Here is a 17,040-nt window from a genome sequence, read left to right as displayed (position 1 = left end):
ATGATATGTCATTGCAAAATAGGAGTTTCAATCAACTTGTTGCCTTTCTTAGCAGTCCATTCATCCTTCCGTACATAATCTTGAGAATATGTAGAATATGTATGTATTAGAATATGTAGAACATCCAGCCATTATCCAGAAGTTTAAAAATAATTTTCTTTTTAGGCCCTCCGAAAAGGTCAAAAGGATACGTGATCATTCAGAACGGCACGAACAGTGCAGCTGGTCAGCTGGTCATCCGCAGCCAGTGATCGGCAGACGATCAACACCATCCGTGACCATCCGGAACAGGATGCTACTCTGTCCCACTTGAAATCGCTGGGCGATACAACGCAATATCACCGATGCCGGCCTCCAGGATCGTAAAACTCTCGGCAGTCTGACCAAAGCCAAACTTGGGCTTGAATTGCGTGGACGGCAGAGTCGTGAACGCTATTACAAACGGATGCGAATCAGGCGCAGCTGGTCACATACGGTGGCATGTCCAAACAACCCCCTCTCGTGCCGAAGCAGCCTTGAATTTTAACGGTATTGTACTGCGCGGCTTCTGGATCGGAGCCTGGTGCCGGGATACTTCGACGGAGGAGAGAAATGAAATGCTGAACAACGTGGTGCAGCTGATGAAGGATGCCAAAGTTCATCCACCCAGCATTGAGGCTATCAGCATGAAGAATTACAAAGAACGAAGGACCATACCCGACATGGTCTCCGGATCATACACTGCAACACAACAAAATCAAGGATAAATCAAGAAATTTCAGAATTATAGTTAATCTCTTAATATTTGTTATACAGTGACAAATAAAATTATTTGCTTTCAGTATAAATTATCTCTTGTAAAAATTTCTTTCAAGCAATAACGTCATCGGAAAAGAGGGACTTTTCTACCAGACAAATCTGTGCCGTAGACGCTCCCATGAACGCTGGGTGGTCCAGTGGAGTGGCAACGATGGTACGAATCCGTCAGCAGGTTGTCGTAGTCCACTGCGCTCTCATTCTGCAATATCGCAAAACTTAGCACGCCAGAAGACATGGACCGAAAAAGCATAACGATGAATAAAAACAGTGCCGACACATAGATGACTACTCATACAGTGGACTTCATAAATGTGGTTACATATAGCCACCCGTATGCATAGCGCTATCGGCTTTAAGGCCATGGCTAGTTTGGCTTTATTCAGATGAAGAAGGTCAGTTTTTTAAGTTTTTTAAAATCGTATTTTCTTTCTTGATACTTCGTTATAACCAGTTTAAATCGAGAAAAATTCACAACTTAAAACCGGAAAGATCGGCTTCAAACACACAGTTTAAAATGCGAACTGAATAAATCACGCTCAAAAATTAACTAGTCTTCAGGCAACCATACAGAATTTTAGATAGACCACCCAGAAAATCGTAAACATAGTCCTCCTGCACCTTGCGAGAGCTTTTTTTGAAAAAAAATTTTTAAACTCCACAAACTTAAAAAAACACTTTTTGAGTTTCGATTTTCGTAAATAACTTGAGTTAAAACGATTTTTTTCAAAATCGCTCTCGCAATTATACTTCTAAGGTATTTCTACACCCAATGCATCAAATTTGAAAATTATGTTAGATCGCCTGAATTAGGAGTTAGTTTTCAAACTTTATCTGGTGCATTTTGAATGGTAGCCTTCGAAAGTTCATGCAAGTTTACATCGCTCATGGGCATGTTGAATGTTTCAGCCCACCACACATATCAAACCATAGTGACTATCCAGACAGCCATTGCCCGCTTCTTACCACACTTGAGTGTGATCAAAATCTATTGTCTTTCGGTGTTTGCTTTGATTCCGCTGACCAGTGCTCCGTTTTATGGCTGACAGAAGAACAAAAGATGCGTATCCCGATTCTGTGCTCTCCATTGATTTCATCGCAGGTGCGCTAACTTGCATATGCGTTCGTAATGGTGAGCCGGGCCAGTCACTGCTAGCGTCGTTACTCAGTTTAGGCAGCTAACTTTAAAAATTTATATTTCATAACCCTGGAATTTTATCACTTCAGTGTTTGTACCGTTGGATAGAGCTGTCTTCAATCTGTAAAGCGCCTTTCTTTTGCAAAATGGCCTATTAGGAATAAAGCCGAACTAGCCATGGCCTTAAGTGTAACCACATTTATGAAGTCCATCGTACGATCGTATCTCATATAACAAAACATCGAGCAAAATTAACAACATAACTGTGCAGTAAGTCTATCAAATTATGTCATATTTTTAAAATAAAAAACGTTTAAAATAAAAACGTACCGAAACTACCGATCCATAGTAACTCACGACTTCGGACAGCGTCTTCTGAAGCTTCCCGTGAAATTCCGGATCCTGAGCCTCCCGGATCCGGTACAGCGTGGTGGTAGCTAAATACAACATGCAAATTACAAGCATCAGCCACTGCCACAGAGAGTAAGAGTATAATTTTAATGGGAATTTTGTAGGCAACGTAAGGTGCGGTGAGGGTAAGTTATTTTACCGATTGCTCCTACGGCAGATTGATTGTTTGGATTGTGCCGACAGCGCTGCGCCATGGCAATCAGGGTTTCAACAGCGCCAGGCTGATGAGCGATGGCTGCTGCGCCTTCCGGGTCAGCACTGAGCTCCGCCAACAGATCTGATGCAGATCGGATAACATTCTTGGCCGGAAACGCTAACAACTACAACCAAAAAGCTTGCAACAACAGTGGCCCGAAACTGCGAACACAAGATTTACCTGAACCAGCGTAGGAATAACAAATTCTTGGCTGCGAATATACAATCGACTTTTAGGATCCTTCGCCATCTGACTCAGTGTTCCGATGATGCATTCCAGCATTTCATGCATCCGCATATTCTGAATGACCACGTTGGTCAATGGCAAATTGCACCTCGACGCCTGATACTATCCACAGAACAAAATTATTTATAACTCAGTGCTACAGTAGCTAGACAAAATACAGCCACATCCCGGGAAATTAAGCGAAAACCAAACCAAAAGAGTTATCAACAGATGATGCTTTTGATTTGGGGAGAAAGCGACCTAATACCTCTTGGAGTATATGGACAGCACTCTGGAAGTAATCAACAACCAGCTTCATGATCCCTAAGTCCCGAATTTCATCGCGATTCGATTCAGCACTCGCCAAATTCTGCAGCAAACTAACGATGGCCTTAATCAGCGTCCACTGAATATTCGGCTGTTTCAGCATGGCGTTGATCAGGCGGAGCCCTCCTCTTTCTCGCACCTGGACTTTTGCATAGGCGCTTTGATCATGGCGATTGGTAATGTGCCGCAGAGTGCACAAAGCGGGCTCGGTTACTTCTTCCTTCTTTGGAAAACACTGACAAACGTTGAGTAATCGGCCTATTCCACCCAGCTGGCATACTACACTCTTATTGAGCTCGCTGTTACACGTTAAATTGCTCAAGATTCCTACGGAACACAACACCAATGGATCCAGTAAGTCTGAATTCCAAGGCGACCGATATTCCAGCAAGGGTACCACCAGCTTCAGCAGCGGTCTCAAATCCATTTCATGGAAATCACGATCACTGATCAGCATATCGGACAGATTACGCAGCAAGTACAAGATTGAGGTCAGCAGCACCCGGCTTGACCGCCATTCAAGGCAACGGTAAGCTAAATTCACCAGAATCGCCACACCATCTGCAGAAAATCGAAGTACACAGCCTTACATACATGCACCTATTTCCAAACAGCATCGCATTACAAGTCCAATAATTAAAGCAAAAACAACATACTATTTTGCAGAATACTCTTCTTGTTCTGCTCATCGACGGATATCGCCTTCAACACTGATAAAGCCGCATTTATCAGTTTTTCGTATGCATTCGTGTTGATGACACGCAGAAGTCGAACCGGTCCTTTCTCAGCAAGAATAATCACCTGTGGATGAGATCGTTAACAGCGTTCAGCCTCAGTGTACTCGTGAAAGATACCGCACCTTGGCTTCTTGATTGCCAATAGTCAGATGTTTCAGGCAATCACACACCACACTGACAAATTTACCATCCGCAATATCCAGCAGTGGCACCATCGCTTGAACTCCGCCATGTCTAAACACTTCCGTCTTGGCCTGCGGGAAGTGCTCCATAACAATCATATTATGCAAAATAGTAACTGCATAGCGAACAAGGGGGCCATACTGATATCTGGAACAATTAAGACAATTATTGTTAATGGTAGTGTTGCATTTGACAGGAAAACATGAGTACGCACTACAGGAATGTTGCAGATTCGGCTTATATCTTTCAACTGCAAAATTCACAGATGGAGTCCTGACGACACTCATTGCAGACAAAAAACATGTCTGCCATTACAATACAAGATCTACCGCAAAGGAAACTGTTACCCCAGAAGTTTTATGAGAAACGGAATTCCAAAGGAACGGACAACGACCTCATGGCCTGATCCTATTCCGGACAGTTGGTACAAGATTTTGACTGCTGAATTGGCTATCTCTTCGTTATCCTTTCCCGCACCAGCATGCACGGTTTGGATCAACGCGGTAACAACTTGGGCATCAGCCATCAGGGCTTGTCGGTTGGCATCATCCTTCGACAGCTGATGGAGGAAACGGGCCGTGTTTGACACAATTTCCTAAAAACGATAAACATAACCAACACTAAAAAAGAACTCCAGTGCCGGTGCGTGTACAGTACAGTCGGTCGACATTAACACTGCGATGTGTAGTATTGTACAATTGTACGAGAATAAAAATTTCAACATTAGTAAAGGATGCTGCAAAGTGCACTACAAAAAAATATTTATCGTTACCTCAGTAGTATACCAGTAGCCAATACTATTAATGACCAAACCCCATACAAAAATTCCGAAAATACGTTTCAACCATCAAACCATCAAGGCAACCCAGAATGCTTTTAATTACAAATAACGAGCCCAGACGACGAGCAGTACGGAAATTCGTTTATTTCATGAAGTCTGGCGATAAAGTCAAAGGTAAATTACGATAACCAGACCGCAGCGTAAATTACGATAACCAAACCCGCAGCGTTAAGTGCTATAGCCGCATCAGTGAAATATGGTGCATGAAAGGTGATCTTACGCCTTAATTGGAAACCCCGTATTAAATCGGTTTAGTAAGAATTTCTGTGCATGAAAACGCATCAAAGACTGTAAAACACTCTAAATATTATGATACACCGAAATTCTTCGATCACGAAATCACAAATGGTCACAAAAGCGCTCTCCGGCGTCTCCGTTACAAAAGAATGTCGCCAAAACACTGACCAAATAAAGCGGCAGGCAATAAGCATTCACGTACGTTTACTCTTTTCAACTGCATACGATCAGCCAAAAAACGCCATTCGCATCTTTCGAGGCGAACAAATTTAATTGGAGACTGTGATATTAGTCTTCTTACCGGGTCCTCATCCTGTAAAAGCTGAACCAAATCGGGAATCATGCTGACTGTCGTGCCCGCGTCATTCTGGAACTGGGCCAGTTCATGGACACCTTTCGTCAACAACTGTGCCGGCTCTGCCAAATATTCCATTGCTGTCGGTTCCGTAGTAAACTGTGTAGTTGGGTATTCCGTTCCTTCTGGTAAAGTTTCTTGAAACATGGTAGCTCGGATGCGCTGCGAGCGGGTTGTTGTGGAGTATAATCACGTTCCGTGATATCTAAGAACAGAAAATCAGTCAATCACCGGACACACACTTGAATACGAGTAAATTGTCGTGGAAGTAAGACCTTGCAGGAAAACTGGAAACTACTACAACATACCGACTAGTCGACCACGACACAATCGGTAAAGCCACTCTATATCAATTGCTGGGAATACTGGGAATGGCCTAACGAACTACGAAGAAGATCAGGAACAGGACAGGAACTGCTGAAACTCAGGAATCCCTGCTGCAAACACGAGAAATACACAAGAAGATACGTTTACACTTACCTGTACCTCACGCTAGATGGTAGCAGAAGCGATAAGAGAAATCCATCAACCAGGCGATACTGGACCTGGGTCCAAAGGTTACAGAATAAATAAGAAGCGAAGGTTACCTCGTTACACGGCAAGACAGCCCGAAGAGCGACTGCGCATGCCCGTGTAGGGAAGAACCGAAGACTTAAGTGAAAAGGTCACCAAAGGTCTTAAGCTGTACCTCACTCGAATGCGTAAACCAAGCAAACCGGAATTTAATCACACCGAGAACAAGTCTCTCTAGCTTGTTAGAATTACAAACGCTTCATGTTACGTGCTGGCTACGTCGCAGGGCTTATATATTCTGGTTTACCGTAAACATACCTGGAGAACAGTAGAGAATTCTAGAACGTTGCACGTGGACTAGTGACCAGAGACGAGTCAGCCGGTACTACACGTGCCCGATCAAATCTGCATATCCGTCGTACTCGTAGAACAACAAAAAAAGAGCTTCCCACTAAGTCGAGGTACGAGTGGAAGTTACGAGTCGAGGTCAAATGTCTCTGCTGGGAATTTCTCGGAAGTAGACGTCCCAGTACAAGCCACGCGCAGAAGTAGTAGTACGCGATGTGGATGGTGCAGCCATACACGTCAACATACAGAATGTTCAGCCTTCAACCTAAAAATAACGTAAAGCCGCAATGCGGTTACCGGCGCAACAAAACATAAACATCATGTGATCACAGTTGTACCATGGGAACGAGGAAAGCCGCTGGCTATCGACGTGACCTGTGTGGGCACCCTCGCTCCTCATACATCGATGATCGATCTCACCTCGGTTAACGTCCGGGCCGCAGCGGAGCACGCCGAAAGAATAAAACTGACGAAACAAAGCGGGCTACAACCACGGTATAACTTCATGGCGGCGGCATTCGAAATTTTCGGACCGTGGGGAGACGGAACAAAAAAGCTTGTGGAGGAGATTGGAAGCGGTATCGCCAACTCTACAGGCCAGAAACGTACAAAAGAGCTTTTTACACAGTGATTCTCTATCCAGATACAACGAGGGAATGCGATTTGAGTAATGGGTACAATTCCCGACCAGAATAGCATTGCAAAGTGTTTCTGTTATAAATTTTTTCCAGTACGAAGTTTGTACTTGTTCCGTGATACTTATTAAATTATTGTAGAGCAGCAATTTTTAGTCAAAAATTTCCTGTGCAAACAGATTGAAGAAAATTGTGGCGGTCTCCAGCCTGATGGGTCAGCTGTTTCAGCTAAATAAACATCAAAAGACAGTAATTTTACTATTTAAGAACTAGTCGGGATCTGCCGCATTAATTACCCTCGCGTTCGAGCGTAACTACCACGCCAGTGTATTAGAAAGAGAACTATTACTAAACAGAAACCCAACAGGAAAGGAAATGGAAAAGACAGATTTAAACCAGTACTAAATGCACTAGGAAAAGGCGTTGAAACGAAGACGATAATTAATTAGTTTGCTGACAAGGCAATAACACAGTTTGATAGATGAGCAAAATGCAACTGACCTTCCAGTTGATGAGGAGTGTATTCTTGATTAATAACCTTCTGATGTGATTCATAAGATGGTGGAGCCGGTGGAAGCGGCTGGTGGTCAGCATCCATTTCATTTCCATCATATACTTCCCCGCTATTAACGCTGTACTGTACAGTGGTACAATGAACGCGTCTGAAACGACAAATAAAAAATATGATAAACTTCATTTACCTCCATCCTTTAAGTACTGAATATCCAGCCGATTCATTGTGCTTTAAGCGTTTTAAAACACCGTTTCCCACCAAGTCGGTTAATCTAACTGGCAACCACTCGTGTGCTCAATGGTCGAAGTCCCGGAGAGCGATGGGTGACGCAATGCCAGCATCCCCAGCGGAAGTTATACGGCAATGATATGTGAGATCACAATAACTGCTCAGTTTTCCCAATAACCACGGGTACCCACAACGATCGAATACCTCCATTTATCGTTATAATTCATAGCTATTATTTGTCATACAGAATGCTAATCTTTTACAAGTGGAACGGAAATGGACAAATTTTTATGCGACAGGAGAGATTCCTAAACCCCAGACGTCACGTCCTGCCTCCTGGTATGGCACTGCCGGTAAATTTAAACAACAATATGTATTGAGTAGTACCTCTTCAGAGTTAAACTCATGTTACTCTTGTTAATATTGAGACTCTCTCCCGAACAGGCATTTATAGGAAGTATTGATTCAATAGATTAAGAATTTGTTTCAAAATTTTATCCAGTTTTAGAGGATTCGACCATTGGCAACCCCGATTGCGAGACGACTGCGATTTAGGAAGTTAGAAACCATAGGTTCGTTCATCGCCATTCGAAGTTTCTTGACCTCTTGTAAAACTTCTGCTTTCATCTGACGAAAGTCCATTGCAATTTTTTTATTGTTATGAGACTGTTTTCCTTATTTATCGTAAACACACTCGTAATACAAAAGTAGGTGTGAAATTGTGAGCTGCCGCCTACTTAAGTCTTAAAAAATATGACAAACCCGTACTTTCGTAGACTACTGTAACAAAAAAACGGTGGCGTGCAAAATTTAATTTAAGCTAACGGCTGATTTATTTCAACACTCTAAAATGGTAAAATTCATAAAAACCACAGAAAGTCAGAACTCTGGACGGATACGAGTGCAATACGAGTAACCGGTATATGGATCACTGGATTATCGCAAGGCAAAGTACTTTGCGCGCGCAAAGTACTTTAGGTGTTGATCAGTATATGACCTGTTATACAAATCTTTCCAACCGGCTAAGTGAGATCTGCCGAGAATTTCACAGACGTCTATCTTCCGTGGCACCAGACTAGCTGCGTTTTGTTACGTTCACAATTTCACATAATTTACATTCTTACAATAGGTATATACACAGACGTACTACTCGTAGATCGCATGCAGAATCGCAGATTTTCCCGGTCCTAACGAATGAATCCAAATCGATCGTGTAGCGAGCACAAACTGATACAATTTCGAGCATCCAGCGTATCGTTTGGCGAATACCCAAAACTGGTTGATTCAGAATGGCTATAACTTTGTTACCACAAGCCAGTTACAATGCGTGAGTTTTGTAACAAAAACAGAGCTACAGTAACAAGATTTCCAATTTAAGCCGCGTTGCCTCATTGGACTTTGATCGACGGACGCTGACGTAAAAATTCGTGGAGCGAGGTTGTCCAGTGTGCTGCTGTAGCCACTTGCCAACTTCCTTCACTAAAGCAGATGCAGATTTTCCCAGGGCCCAAGTGTTTCAGAGACTACTGTAGTGGGACAAAAATGTACTCTGTATCTGCCTTCTAGATACGCATAAAATCTGGTTTTTTTGTCTTCGGCCTGGGCAGCGGCAGATCCGGCAGCTTGCCGGAGCTGTCGAAATGGACTTGATATGCCATGGGGCGACAGTGTCGACGCAGGTAACGTCCCATGCCAGGCAGTGGTAGGCAGCAAAGGTCGTCCATCCGTCCGGGCGCCCATCGGACGTATGAGTCGGAGACCGTCGGACATAACTTTATTCAACCATCATGCGCGACAACTTTTTTAGTATGAGAAGTCTTCCCAAATGTTTCTTCATCTTTTGACGCACTGGTTGGCCGATCTCATGAACCTATCCTGTTAAAACAGTAGATTTCATCCAGAACCAGATCCCGTAACAGGATCTGGTTCCGGATGAAGTCTGCGAACTGATGCGTCGAAAGATGAAAAATTTGGGAAGATTTTGGTTGTCGCGCATGATGGCCGCATAAAGTTACCGGCTTGTAGCTATTTTAAATCAACGAGTTTTGGGTATTCGCAAGACGATCCGCTGGGTGCCCGAAATCTGTATCCGTTGATGGCAGAGTAAAGCTACAAAACTTATAGCTAATTTGAATCAACGAGGTTTGGGTACTTCTATTCGCCAAGCGATCCGCTGGGTAGTGGGTGCCCGAAATCTGTGTATACGTTTGGGCTAGCTACACGATCGTTTGGAATCATATGCTACTGTAAGGATCAGGTTACAGAACTGTAATTAAGAAGCGTCTGGAACGTCGAAGTGACGCTAGTCGCTGCCAATAGTAAGCATGCTGAGCTGGTCCTCACTTTTCACTCGTAAGCACACAAAATTCTTGGAGTTTTGCCATACTTATCAAGAGGAGAGTTAACAAAGAAAAATTTAACCATCGTTCACGCACCAACCGGGATGATACTGTAACCTCCCAGACTTAACAACGTTAACGGTAGCTCCCGTACACATCGCATTGAGGCCGCTATAAAAATAGTCGCACTATGCTACGACACAAGCCTCAGCCAACAGCGTATTTTGACTGGTAGTGAGCTAACTGGTAGTTCGGCGCACTAAAACTGGCAATGACAAACGACTGAAACGAGATACTCCCTCGTGTTTACAGCTTCAGGCTGGTCAAAACTCAAAATGTCCCAGCCCGGTCTTTCCCGCTGTTTTCTTACCACGAAACCAACAACTTAACAAGCCGTCCTCCTGCTGCGTGTGTTCATTGTGTTGATATAAACAGATGTAGAATGGCCTGCTTCTAAAACGGCGAATGAACACTTACATGTGTGGTCACTACCGAGTCTATGCCGGAGTCCACGAACTTCGTGGCACGAAGTAGTTATTTTGTTGCACACCGTCCTGGTGCGAAGCGTTGCCTCGTTGTATGTGTTGTGTCATTCCCGCGGGACTTTGTGGCAGTCCGTGTCCGAGCTCCGCTGTGCCATGCGGCGCTCCGGCATTGTTTCCCCAGTGCCGTGGAGTCTGCGACACCGAAACAACAGCTAGACAGTGCATAAAGGTGATACGGTGCCACAGCGTCATCACGACAGAGATCATCAGGAAAATCAGAGAAACAATCCACGTCAACTTCGCATTCGAGCGTTTCCATACCATCACTCATGGTCAGCATATGACTGCCGCGTTTATTATCAGATTCGCTAAAGGCAAAATTCACTGCAGCATTTTCAGGGAAAATCTCTCGATCAAGGGAAGAAACGAATTTCCACAGCAGGAACACTAGTCAACTGTATACTGCACTGTACGCGAACGCTTCACAGGAAAGTCGGAGGGACAAAAAGGCTCACTCAACTGCTGCAAATTGCAAGTGATGAAGTGGCTGGATTTCGCGAAAATAATGATCGTAACAAACTATAATACAGTATGATGTACGAATAATAACTGTATCAACAGACAGCAGAGTTGGATGAAAAACGAAAAACAATAAAATAATGGAAAAAAATGCAAATTTTCAGGGAGTTAAATTTAATGCAGTTGGATAAAATGTTTCTGGATAAAATATAGAAAATATAGTTCTGCAACTGTTTCCCGTATTGTCGGCTGCCTCCTGCATGAGCAACAAGCTCATTGTTCTCACGGAGCCACTTTCGAGATTGAAATCAGATGTCGACAATGAGGATTTGCAGTATACCACTGCGCCTTTAAAAAAATTCAACTGCATTTCATCAGATCGGGATTAAACTGATTTTTTTAAACCTGTAAAAGCGGTAACTTTTATATTTAAATATGTCAACTTTTGCCGAAAGTCGGCTAACAGCTGATTTGCTAACTTTGCTACAAGTAAATTTAATATCACCGATATACAGAGTATCACTGTTTTAATATCACTGATATTTCGTTTTATTAATATTACATATTGAAATATTAATATCACTATATTTAATATCACTATATATATCAAATATTTTGTTTTAATATCACTTCACTGATATTTCTAGCGTTGTGAATGCAAAATATTTAAATTTCAATCAACTTGCTGTCATTTTTATTTGTCAGCCGTCCATTCATCCTTTCGTACATAAACAATGACTAAGACAATATTCTACACGAGTACATACATAAATAACTGTAAGACGGCAAGAGTAGCAACGCAAAGCATCGAAAGATAAGAAGTTCCAAAAGTTTTTATTGATACGAGTATATGGCCAGATGTCATAGTCACGGATCGGCGGCTTACGATAATAGTAAGCATAACCGTTACATTTATTTGCATTTTATCTGCAGTGTCCCGTAGGCGTAAACGTTAGTTAGAAGTTAACTTTATGGAAATACTCTGTAGATCGATGAGTATGCCAATTTCACCCATTACCATTGATTTTACAAGTAAAAAAAATGCCAAATACAACTACAAAATCGTAACACTGTAAACAAAAACTAAAAATTAATTTCTATGACCTTTGCAGTCTGATCTGGGATATGCCACCACAAAGCAACTTCACAACTCTACTTTTTCATAAAAATATTAAAGCACAAATCGTTGGAAAGCAATTGATGCTCTGGAAAACAGAAACCGGGAACGAGAGGCGCGATAAGTTGGCAAAGGAAAGACTTCAAGCGGTGCGTTGAACACCTTTGCGCCAGTCTTCCACCTGAGAATTACATGAAACGTATTGTCCACGGATATCGGTCTTTTCCGGCAGAAGAGCGGCGTAAATAGATGATACGGCACCTTCGTCGATAGTTCGCGAGCCCTTATGACTAGTCAAATCAGTATCCACATATCCAGGATGAATCTGCCAAAACAACCGGCGGCTTTTGTGCAGTTGTCTTTGAATATATACTGCATATAATACGAGATTTTTATGGAGTTTCGACGCATACCGCATTAACGACAATATCGGTACGCGATCGATCTTGGTCCAGTTGGCGTTGTTGAATGCTGGACAACGCCGTCACACCAATTTTCGACATGCCGTAGGCCGAAGTGGGAAAACCAACTTCCTTAATATATGCTTTCTGAGTATCGCGCTTCGCAGCTCTACAAGCATAAAAAACCGGAAAATGTGTGACCGATAAAACCAATCCAAAAAATTGCAGCCTCGGAATTCTACAAGCCCCAGAATTTCTCTTCCACCTTCCGGCACAACGTACTTTCTCCGTTTTAATTCATAAGATACAACCAAACCAGCAACTTACGAAACAAAATCGCTCATGATCGTTTTTAGTTCGTCTACGGTCAGATCATCGGAAATGACACGGGCCTTGATGGTCGCACTGGTGATAGTGTTCACATTTCCCAGACAACTGGACACGTTCACCACCCTAAACAATTGTTAAAAAATATTATTCGAGTACTGTTTTTTATAAGCCTTAGTCATCAAAATCCTACCAAAAGCAAACGCGTGTACTCAGCCTAACTCAGGTTAAATTCAGTATACAATACTTCCAAAAATTGAAAATCAAATCACTATCGTTCAAACGCAGTTCAAAGACACTAGAAGCACACTTCTACACAGAAACTTCGAAATATTTGTACGTGCAGAAGCGTTTTCGAAGCGCTGTCACCACTTCACCAATGCAAAGGAGGCTGATGCTGATGGCAGAAAATACTGAACTAACTGAAGTTGATAATTATAATATATCACAAAATCAATTCAGAAAATATGGTAACTCAACAGGTGTTAAAAGAATAAAGTAATTTAAATATTTGCATATACATAAGCATTTTCGATGCGAGATCTATACGAAACAGGATAGCATTGATGATCGACAGATGTAGAAATTTAAGAAGCAAGACCAACCTGGCATGAGATCGGAGGATGGGAAACATGACATCGCACACATCCGACAGACCGAAGAAATTTGTTGCCATCGTCACTTCGGCTTGCTGTCCAAACGATTCCGTGGCATCGTGCTGCAGTGGAAAAGGTACGATCATAATATTGTAAACAATATCTACAAGAAAAAAAACACTATAAAGAAAACACTATAAAACACTATACACTCGTACAATGCTACCAGATGAAAGCTCACTAATCATCTGCTACTTCAGCGATTTTTGTGCAATTTTTTTTCAGCGTTCCAATGAGGACTTTCTATGCAATCTAATCACTGTTTATGCTCACTTTAAAAGCCATGCCCGCATTATTGACGAGGATATCCAGTCCGCCGTGTCGTTCGACAATCGCGTCACGGGCTTTTTCGATGCTTTTCCGATCAGTGACATCCAGCTGGATGAATTCTGAGTGGAGATTCTCTTCCGTTTTTAGTTCAGCCACGGACTGCTGACCCAGCTGCTCGTTCCGCGCTAAATATCAAATGGATTTTCCTGTTTCGCAGATCTGAAGTTTATTGTTAATTATAACCACGCTTTCAGAAAAGCCGAACAACGATTTTAATCACTGAATTAAGAATTTTAAGATACGTATACTTCCGTAAAAAAATAATCTAGATGGTAAAAAAATCAATTATTAAGCGCAGGAAAAGCATTCCCGACAGCGCAGTACAGCACAGACTCACAGTGCCAAGCTCCGATGTTATGCTTACTGCAGCTTACAGCTTACCAGCCAGATAAACAGTTCCACGATCGCCCAGCGCCTTACATAATCCTCGGACGATGGCAAATCCAATACCTTTATTCGCACCCGTCACCTGAAGAACGAAAACCATTCAAATGTATGATGTATCCAAAAAGCAGCTCCTGTGCTTTTGTTCCAATCTCAGGCGCCCAAGGGCCAAGAAGACAGACATGGCAAACTGAAAACTGAACATCCAGCTGAATGGTAGAGTAGGTTGTAGCTCATCCGTACCAGGGCAATCCGTTTTCCGGCACTCATTGTGCTTGATAATTGCTGTCGTTCTTAAAGAGTTCAAACAATGGCAACTGAATTAAAAGTTCCCAAAACTCTGACTGCCAAAATTATGTACTTACTTACTTACGTATATTTACATTGTCAGTAGTCACTAGTCAGTAACAACTAGCAACAAGTTGACGACCACAACTTTGTCGAACCGGCCAAGCCGCAAAAGATGACTTTACAATAATTATAACCGTTGAATGATGGCGGTTGCTCTAATACTTCTACCTAAGGAGGACAAATCCACGGGCTCGCGCCCGTGGAAAGGATTTGGAAAGGAAATTGCCATGGAATTCCATGGAATCCGTGGATTTACGGAAATCCAAACGGATTTCCGTAAATCCAAGGATTTCGTAGTTTTCGTTGGAATACCGTTATTTAACTACCTACAGAACTACCTACACTACTTACATAACTATGAAGAAAAAATTATTTCAATAAACTTCAACTGTTAAATTACTGCGCATTCGTCGTTAGAAACTTAATTTAAACTTAAATACTCTAAACATATTAAAAAAACACGAATGGAATTGCTTATTATCAACCAAGGCAGTATTAACGTAAGTATGTTCTATAGTATAGTACCACTACCGGTAGGCGGTACGGATACTGTCAGCCCTGCAGTGGGCATGCATACGCAAGTAATAAAAGCGAAAAGCAACACAAAAGCTCGGAAGATTGTCACTCTTTCCAAGAAGATGACTTTGATTTTTGCCATATTTTGGTCACTTTAAATAAAATTTCAAGTATACGGTTACATATTTCCGTTACCGGTACACTTTTCCCACCCCCAAGCAGCGATACGCGAATACCTGCTGATCGCACAAGGTGTTTTTTTATTTTGTTTTTCCACTATTCTGTACTCATAAAATTCTTTTATGGATTTAAGATTATGCTTCGAAATATATGAGCGAAGCTTATACTACGAAAACTAATCTAGAAATTTTAACACCAGGTGACCAAATTATGAAAACTTTTTGAAGAAAAACATTGTCTTCTGTCGGACCGATCAAGAAGACTTCTGCCCCTGGTATATTTAATATTGGACAATACAAACGAAATAAAATAAAAACGGTAATGTTGTCGGCGAATACAAGCGAAATAAAATGAAAACGGCAATGTTGTTGGCGAATATACTGGCGAATACGCTGTTTTTTAAATAAATCGGTTGCTACCGGAAGACAAGGTAATGTAAAATTTGTAGCCACCTGTCGAAAACACTAAAACTTTTTTGTTTTTATTGTTTTTCTCTGACATTTCCATGCGCTTGGAATTCCAAATACAGGGAATCTGGAATTCCAAGCAAAAATTGGAATTCCACGGATTTCCTTAATTCCAATTTCCAAATCCGAGCCGCCCGCGTGGAGCGCGGATTTGGAAACTGGATTCCATCCGTGGAATTCCATTTTCCTTGAACGGTCGTTCCTTACTTCTATCGTAAATTGCGTATTAAAAAAATGTGAACGCGTACGGTAGTTTGCGGCACTTCCGGATCAGCTAAATCTGGGCCTTTTGGCTTCTCTACATATTAATCGTAAGTTCATAACAAAACTGTTAACAACAAGAAATGTCTTACCAATAGCGGAAATCTTGCCGTTGCAGCATATATACGACACTCGTATAAATTATTATTGTGTAAATTGCATGTATTATTTTTCTGAGACCTTTGTAATTTGTTTTACTCTGTTCTTTAGAACGTGTGTGCTTTGTTCCACGCACGGAAAACGAAATACATTATCGTCACTACGAAGTACGAATGATCAACAAACACAAACGAAATTTTAGAAATCACTATTTTAGCGATTAAGCTTGACTTTGTTACACGTGCTTATTTGCACCGAGCGCGAAGCGCGAGGTGCTGCAATTAACTGATCGTCAAGTGATGCACGCTCCATAGCAGAGCATACATTTCCACAGCAGAGCAAAACCAAAAAAGCGTACGAATTGGCGAAGTTAACCAGAGAAGAATTGTTATTTATCTTTATCTTTAACAAAATGCTCCAACCAAACAGTTGGCTGGTGCCAAGAAGTTGGTAGCCGTCTCTGTATCGAATTTCAGTGATAGCACGCATCCATAGCAGAGCATACATTTCCACAGCAGAGCCAGTCAAAGACAAGCCCAAAAAAAGCAAATGGTATTTCGTCAAAACACTTTGTGACCATTTCAAATTTGGCCTCAACCGTTTTGTTCAGAATTTTACGGCGAGTTCAGGAATGTTTTCAGAAAAATATGCGATAAAAACTGCAGGAGAAGTATATTTTTGAAAGTGCACGGGGAATTCCCAGAAGTCAGGCTGTCGAATTGGGGACCGCCCGTAGTGAGGGTCTAGGGGGAAATGTGAATTTCAAAAATCGGCCTCAACCGTTTTGTTCAGAATTTCACGACGAATCCAATGGTGTATTCAGAAAAATTTTCCGATGAAAACTGTAGGAGGAGTTTTTTTTTGAAAATTGCACAGGGGTCTCGCGACGGGCCTGATTGGTAAGGATCACGTGAGCGCCTGCATA

The 17,040-nt window shown here is 42.0% G+C and overlaps 2 protein-coding genes across 5 annotated transcripts; both read right to left on the bottom strand.

Moving 5' to 3' along the window:
• Positions 1 to 27: 27 nt before the first annotated feature.
• LOC129599444 (armadillo segment polarity protein-like) lies at positions 28 to 11,176 on the bottom strand. Of its 2 annotated transcripts, XM_055497668.1 has the most exons (14): positions 10,500 to 11,176; positions 7,443 to 7,603; positions 6,645 to 6,896; positions 6,277 to 6,571; positions 5,392 to 5,650; positions 4,360 to 4,607; positions 3,952 to 4,159; positions 3,749 to 3,893; positions 3,034 to 3,653; positions 2,721 to 2,888; positions 2,484 to 2,664; positions 2,264 to 2,370; positions 889 to 997; positions 28 to 720 (listed from the first exon to the last, which is right to left on the bottom strand). In XM_055497668.1, exons 5-14 carry the CDS (start codon positions 5,590 to 5,592, stop codon positions 674 to 676), a joined length of 2,034 nt encoding a protein of 677 aa, XP_055353643.1. In that variant the 5' UTR covers positions 5,593 to 5,650; positions 6,277 to 6,571; positions 6,645 to 6,896; positions 7,443 to 7,603; positions 10,500 to 11,176; the 3' UTR covers positions 28 to 673. The 2 variants fall into 2 exon arrangements, with proteins under 2 accessions (XP_055353643.1, XP_055353644.1); XM_055497669.1 differs by lacking the exons at positions 6,277 to 6,571; positions 6,645 to 6,896; positions 7,443 to 7,603; positions 10,500 to 11,176 and adding an exon at positions 5,754 to 6,186.
• An 813-nt stretch (positions 11,177 to 11,989) lies between these two features.
• Positions 11,990 to 14,681, bottom strand: LOC129599447 (carbonyl reductase [NADPH] 3-like). 3 transcript variants are annotated; one of them, XM_055497672.1, is made up of 8 exons: positions 14,607 to 14,681; positions 14,485 to 14,534; positions 14,239 to 14,326; positions 13,801 to 13,982; positions 13,477 to 13,589; positions 12,872 to 12,997; positions 12,557 to 12,713; positions 11,990 to 12,468 (listed from the first exon to the last, which is right to left on the bottom strand). In XM_055497672.1, exons 2-8 carry the CDS (start codon positions 14,509 to 14,511, stop codon positions 12,286 to 12,288), a joined length of 876 nt encoding a protein of 291 aa, XP_055353647.1. In that variant the 5' UTR covers positions 14,512 to 14,534; positions 14,607 to 14,681; the 3' UTR covers positions 11,990 to 12,285. The 3 variants fall into 3 exon arrangements, with proteins under 3 accessions (XP_055353647.1, XP_055353648.1, XP_055353646.1); XM_055497673.1 differs by having other exon boundaries at positions 14,611 to 14,650; XM_055497671.1 differs by having other exon boundaries at positions 14,485 to 14,678.
• Positions 14,682 to 17,040: the final 2,359 nt, after the last annotated feature.

Source organism: Paramacrobiotus metropolitanus, unplaced genomic scaffold (genome assembly GCF_019649055.1).
Source record: "Paramacrobiotus metropolitanus isolate TYO unplaced genomic scaffold, Prichtersi_v1.0 Parri_scaffold0000146, whole genome shotgun sequence".
In the NCBI taxonomy this organism is placed as follows: Eukaryota; Metazoa; Tardigrada; class Eutardigrada; order Parachela; family Macrobiotidae; genus Paramacrobiotus; species Paramacrobiotus metropolitanus.
This window is presented reverse-complemented; position numbering and strand designations above follow the sequence as displayed.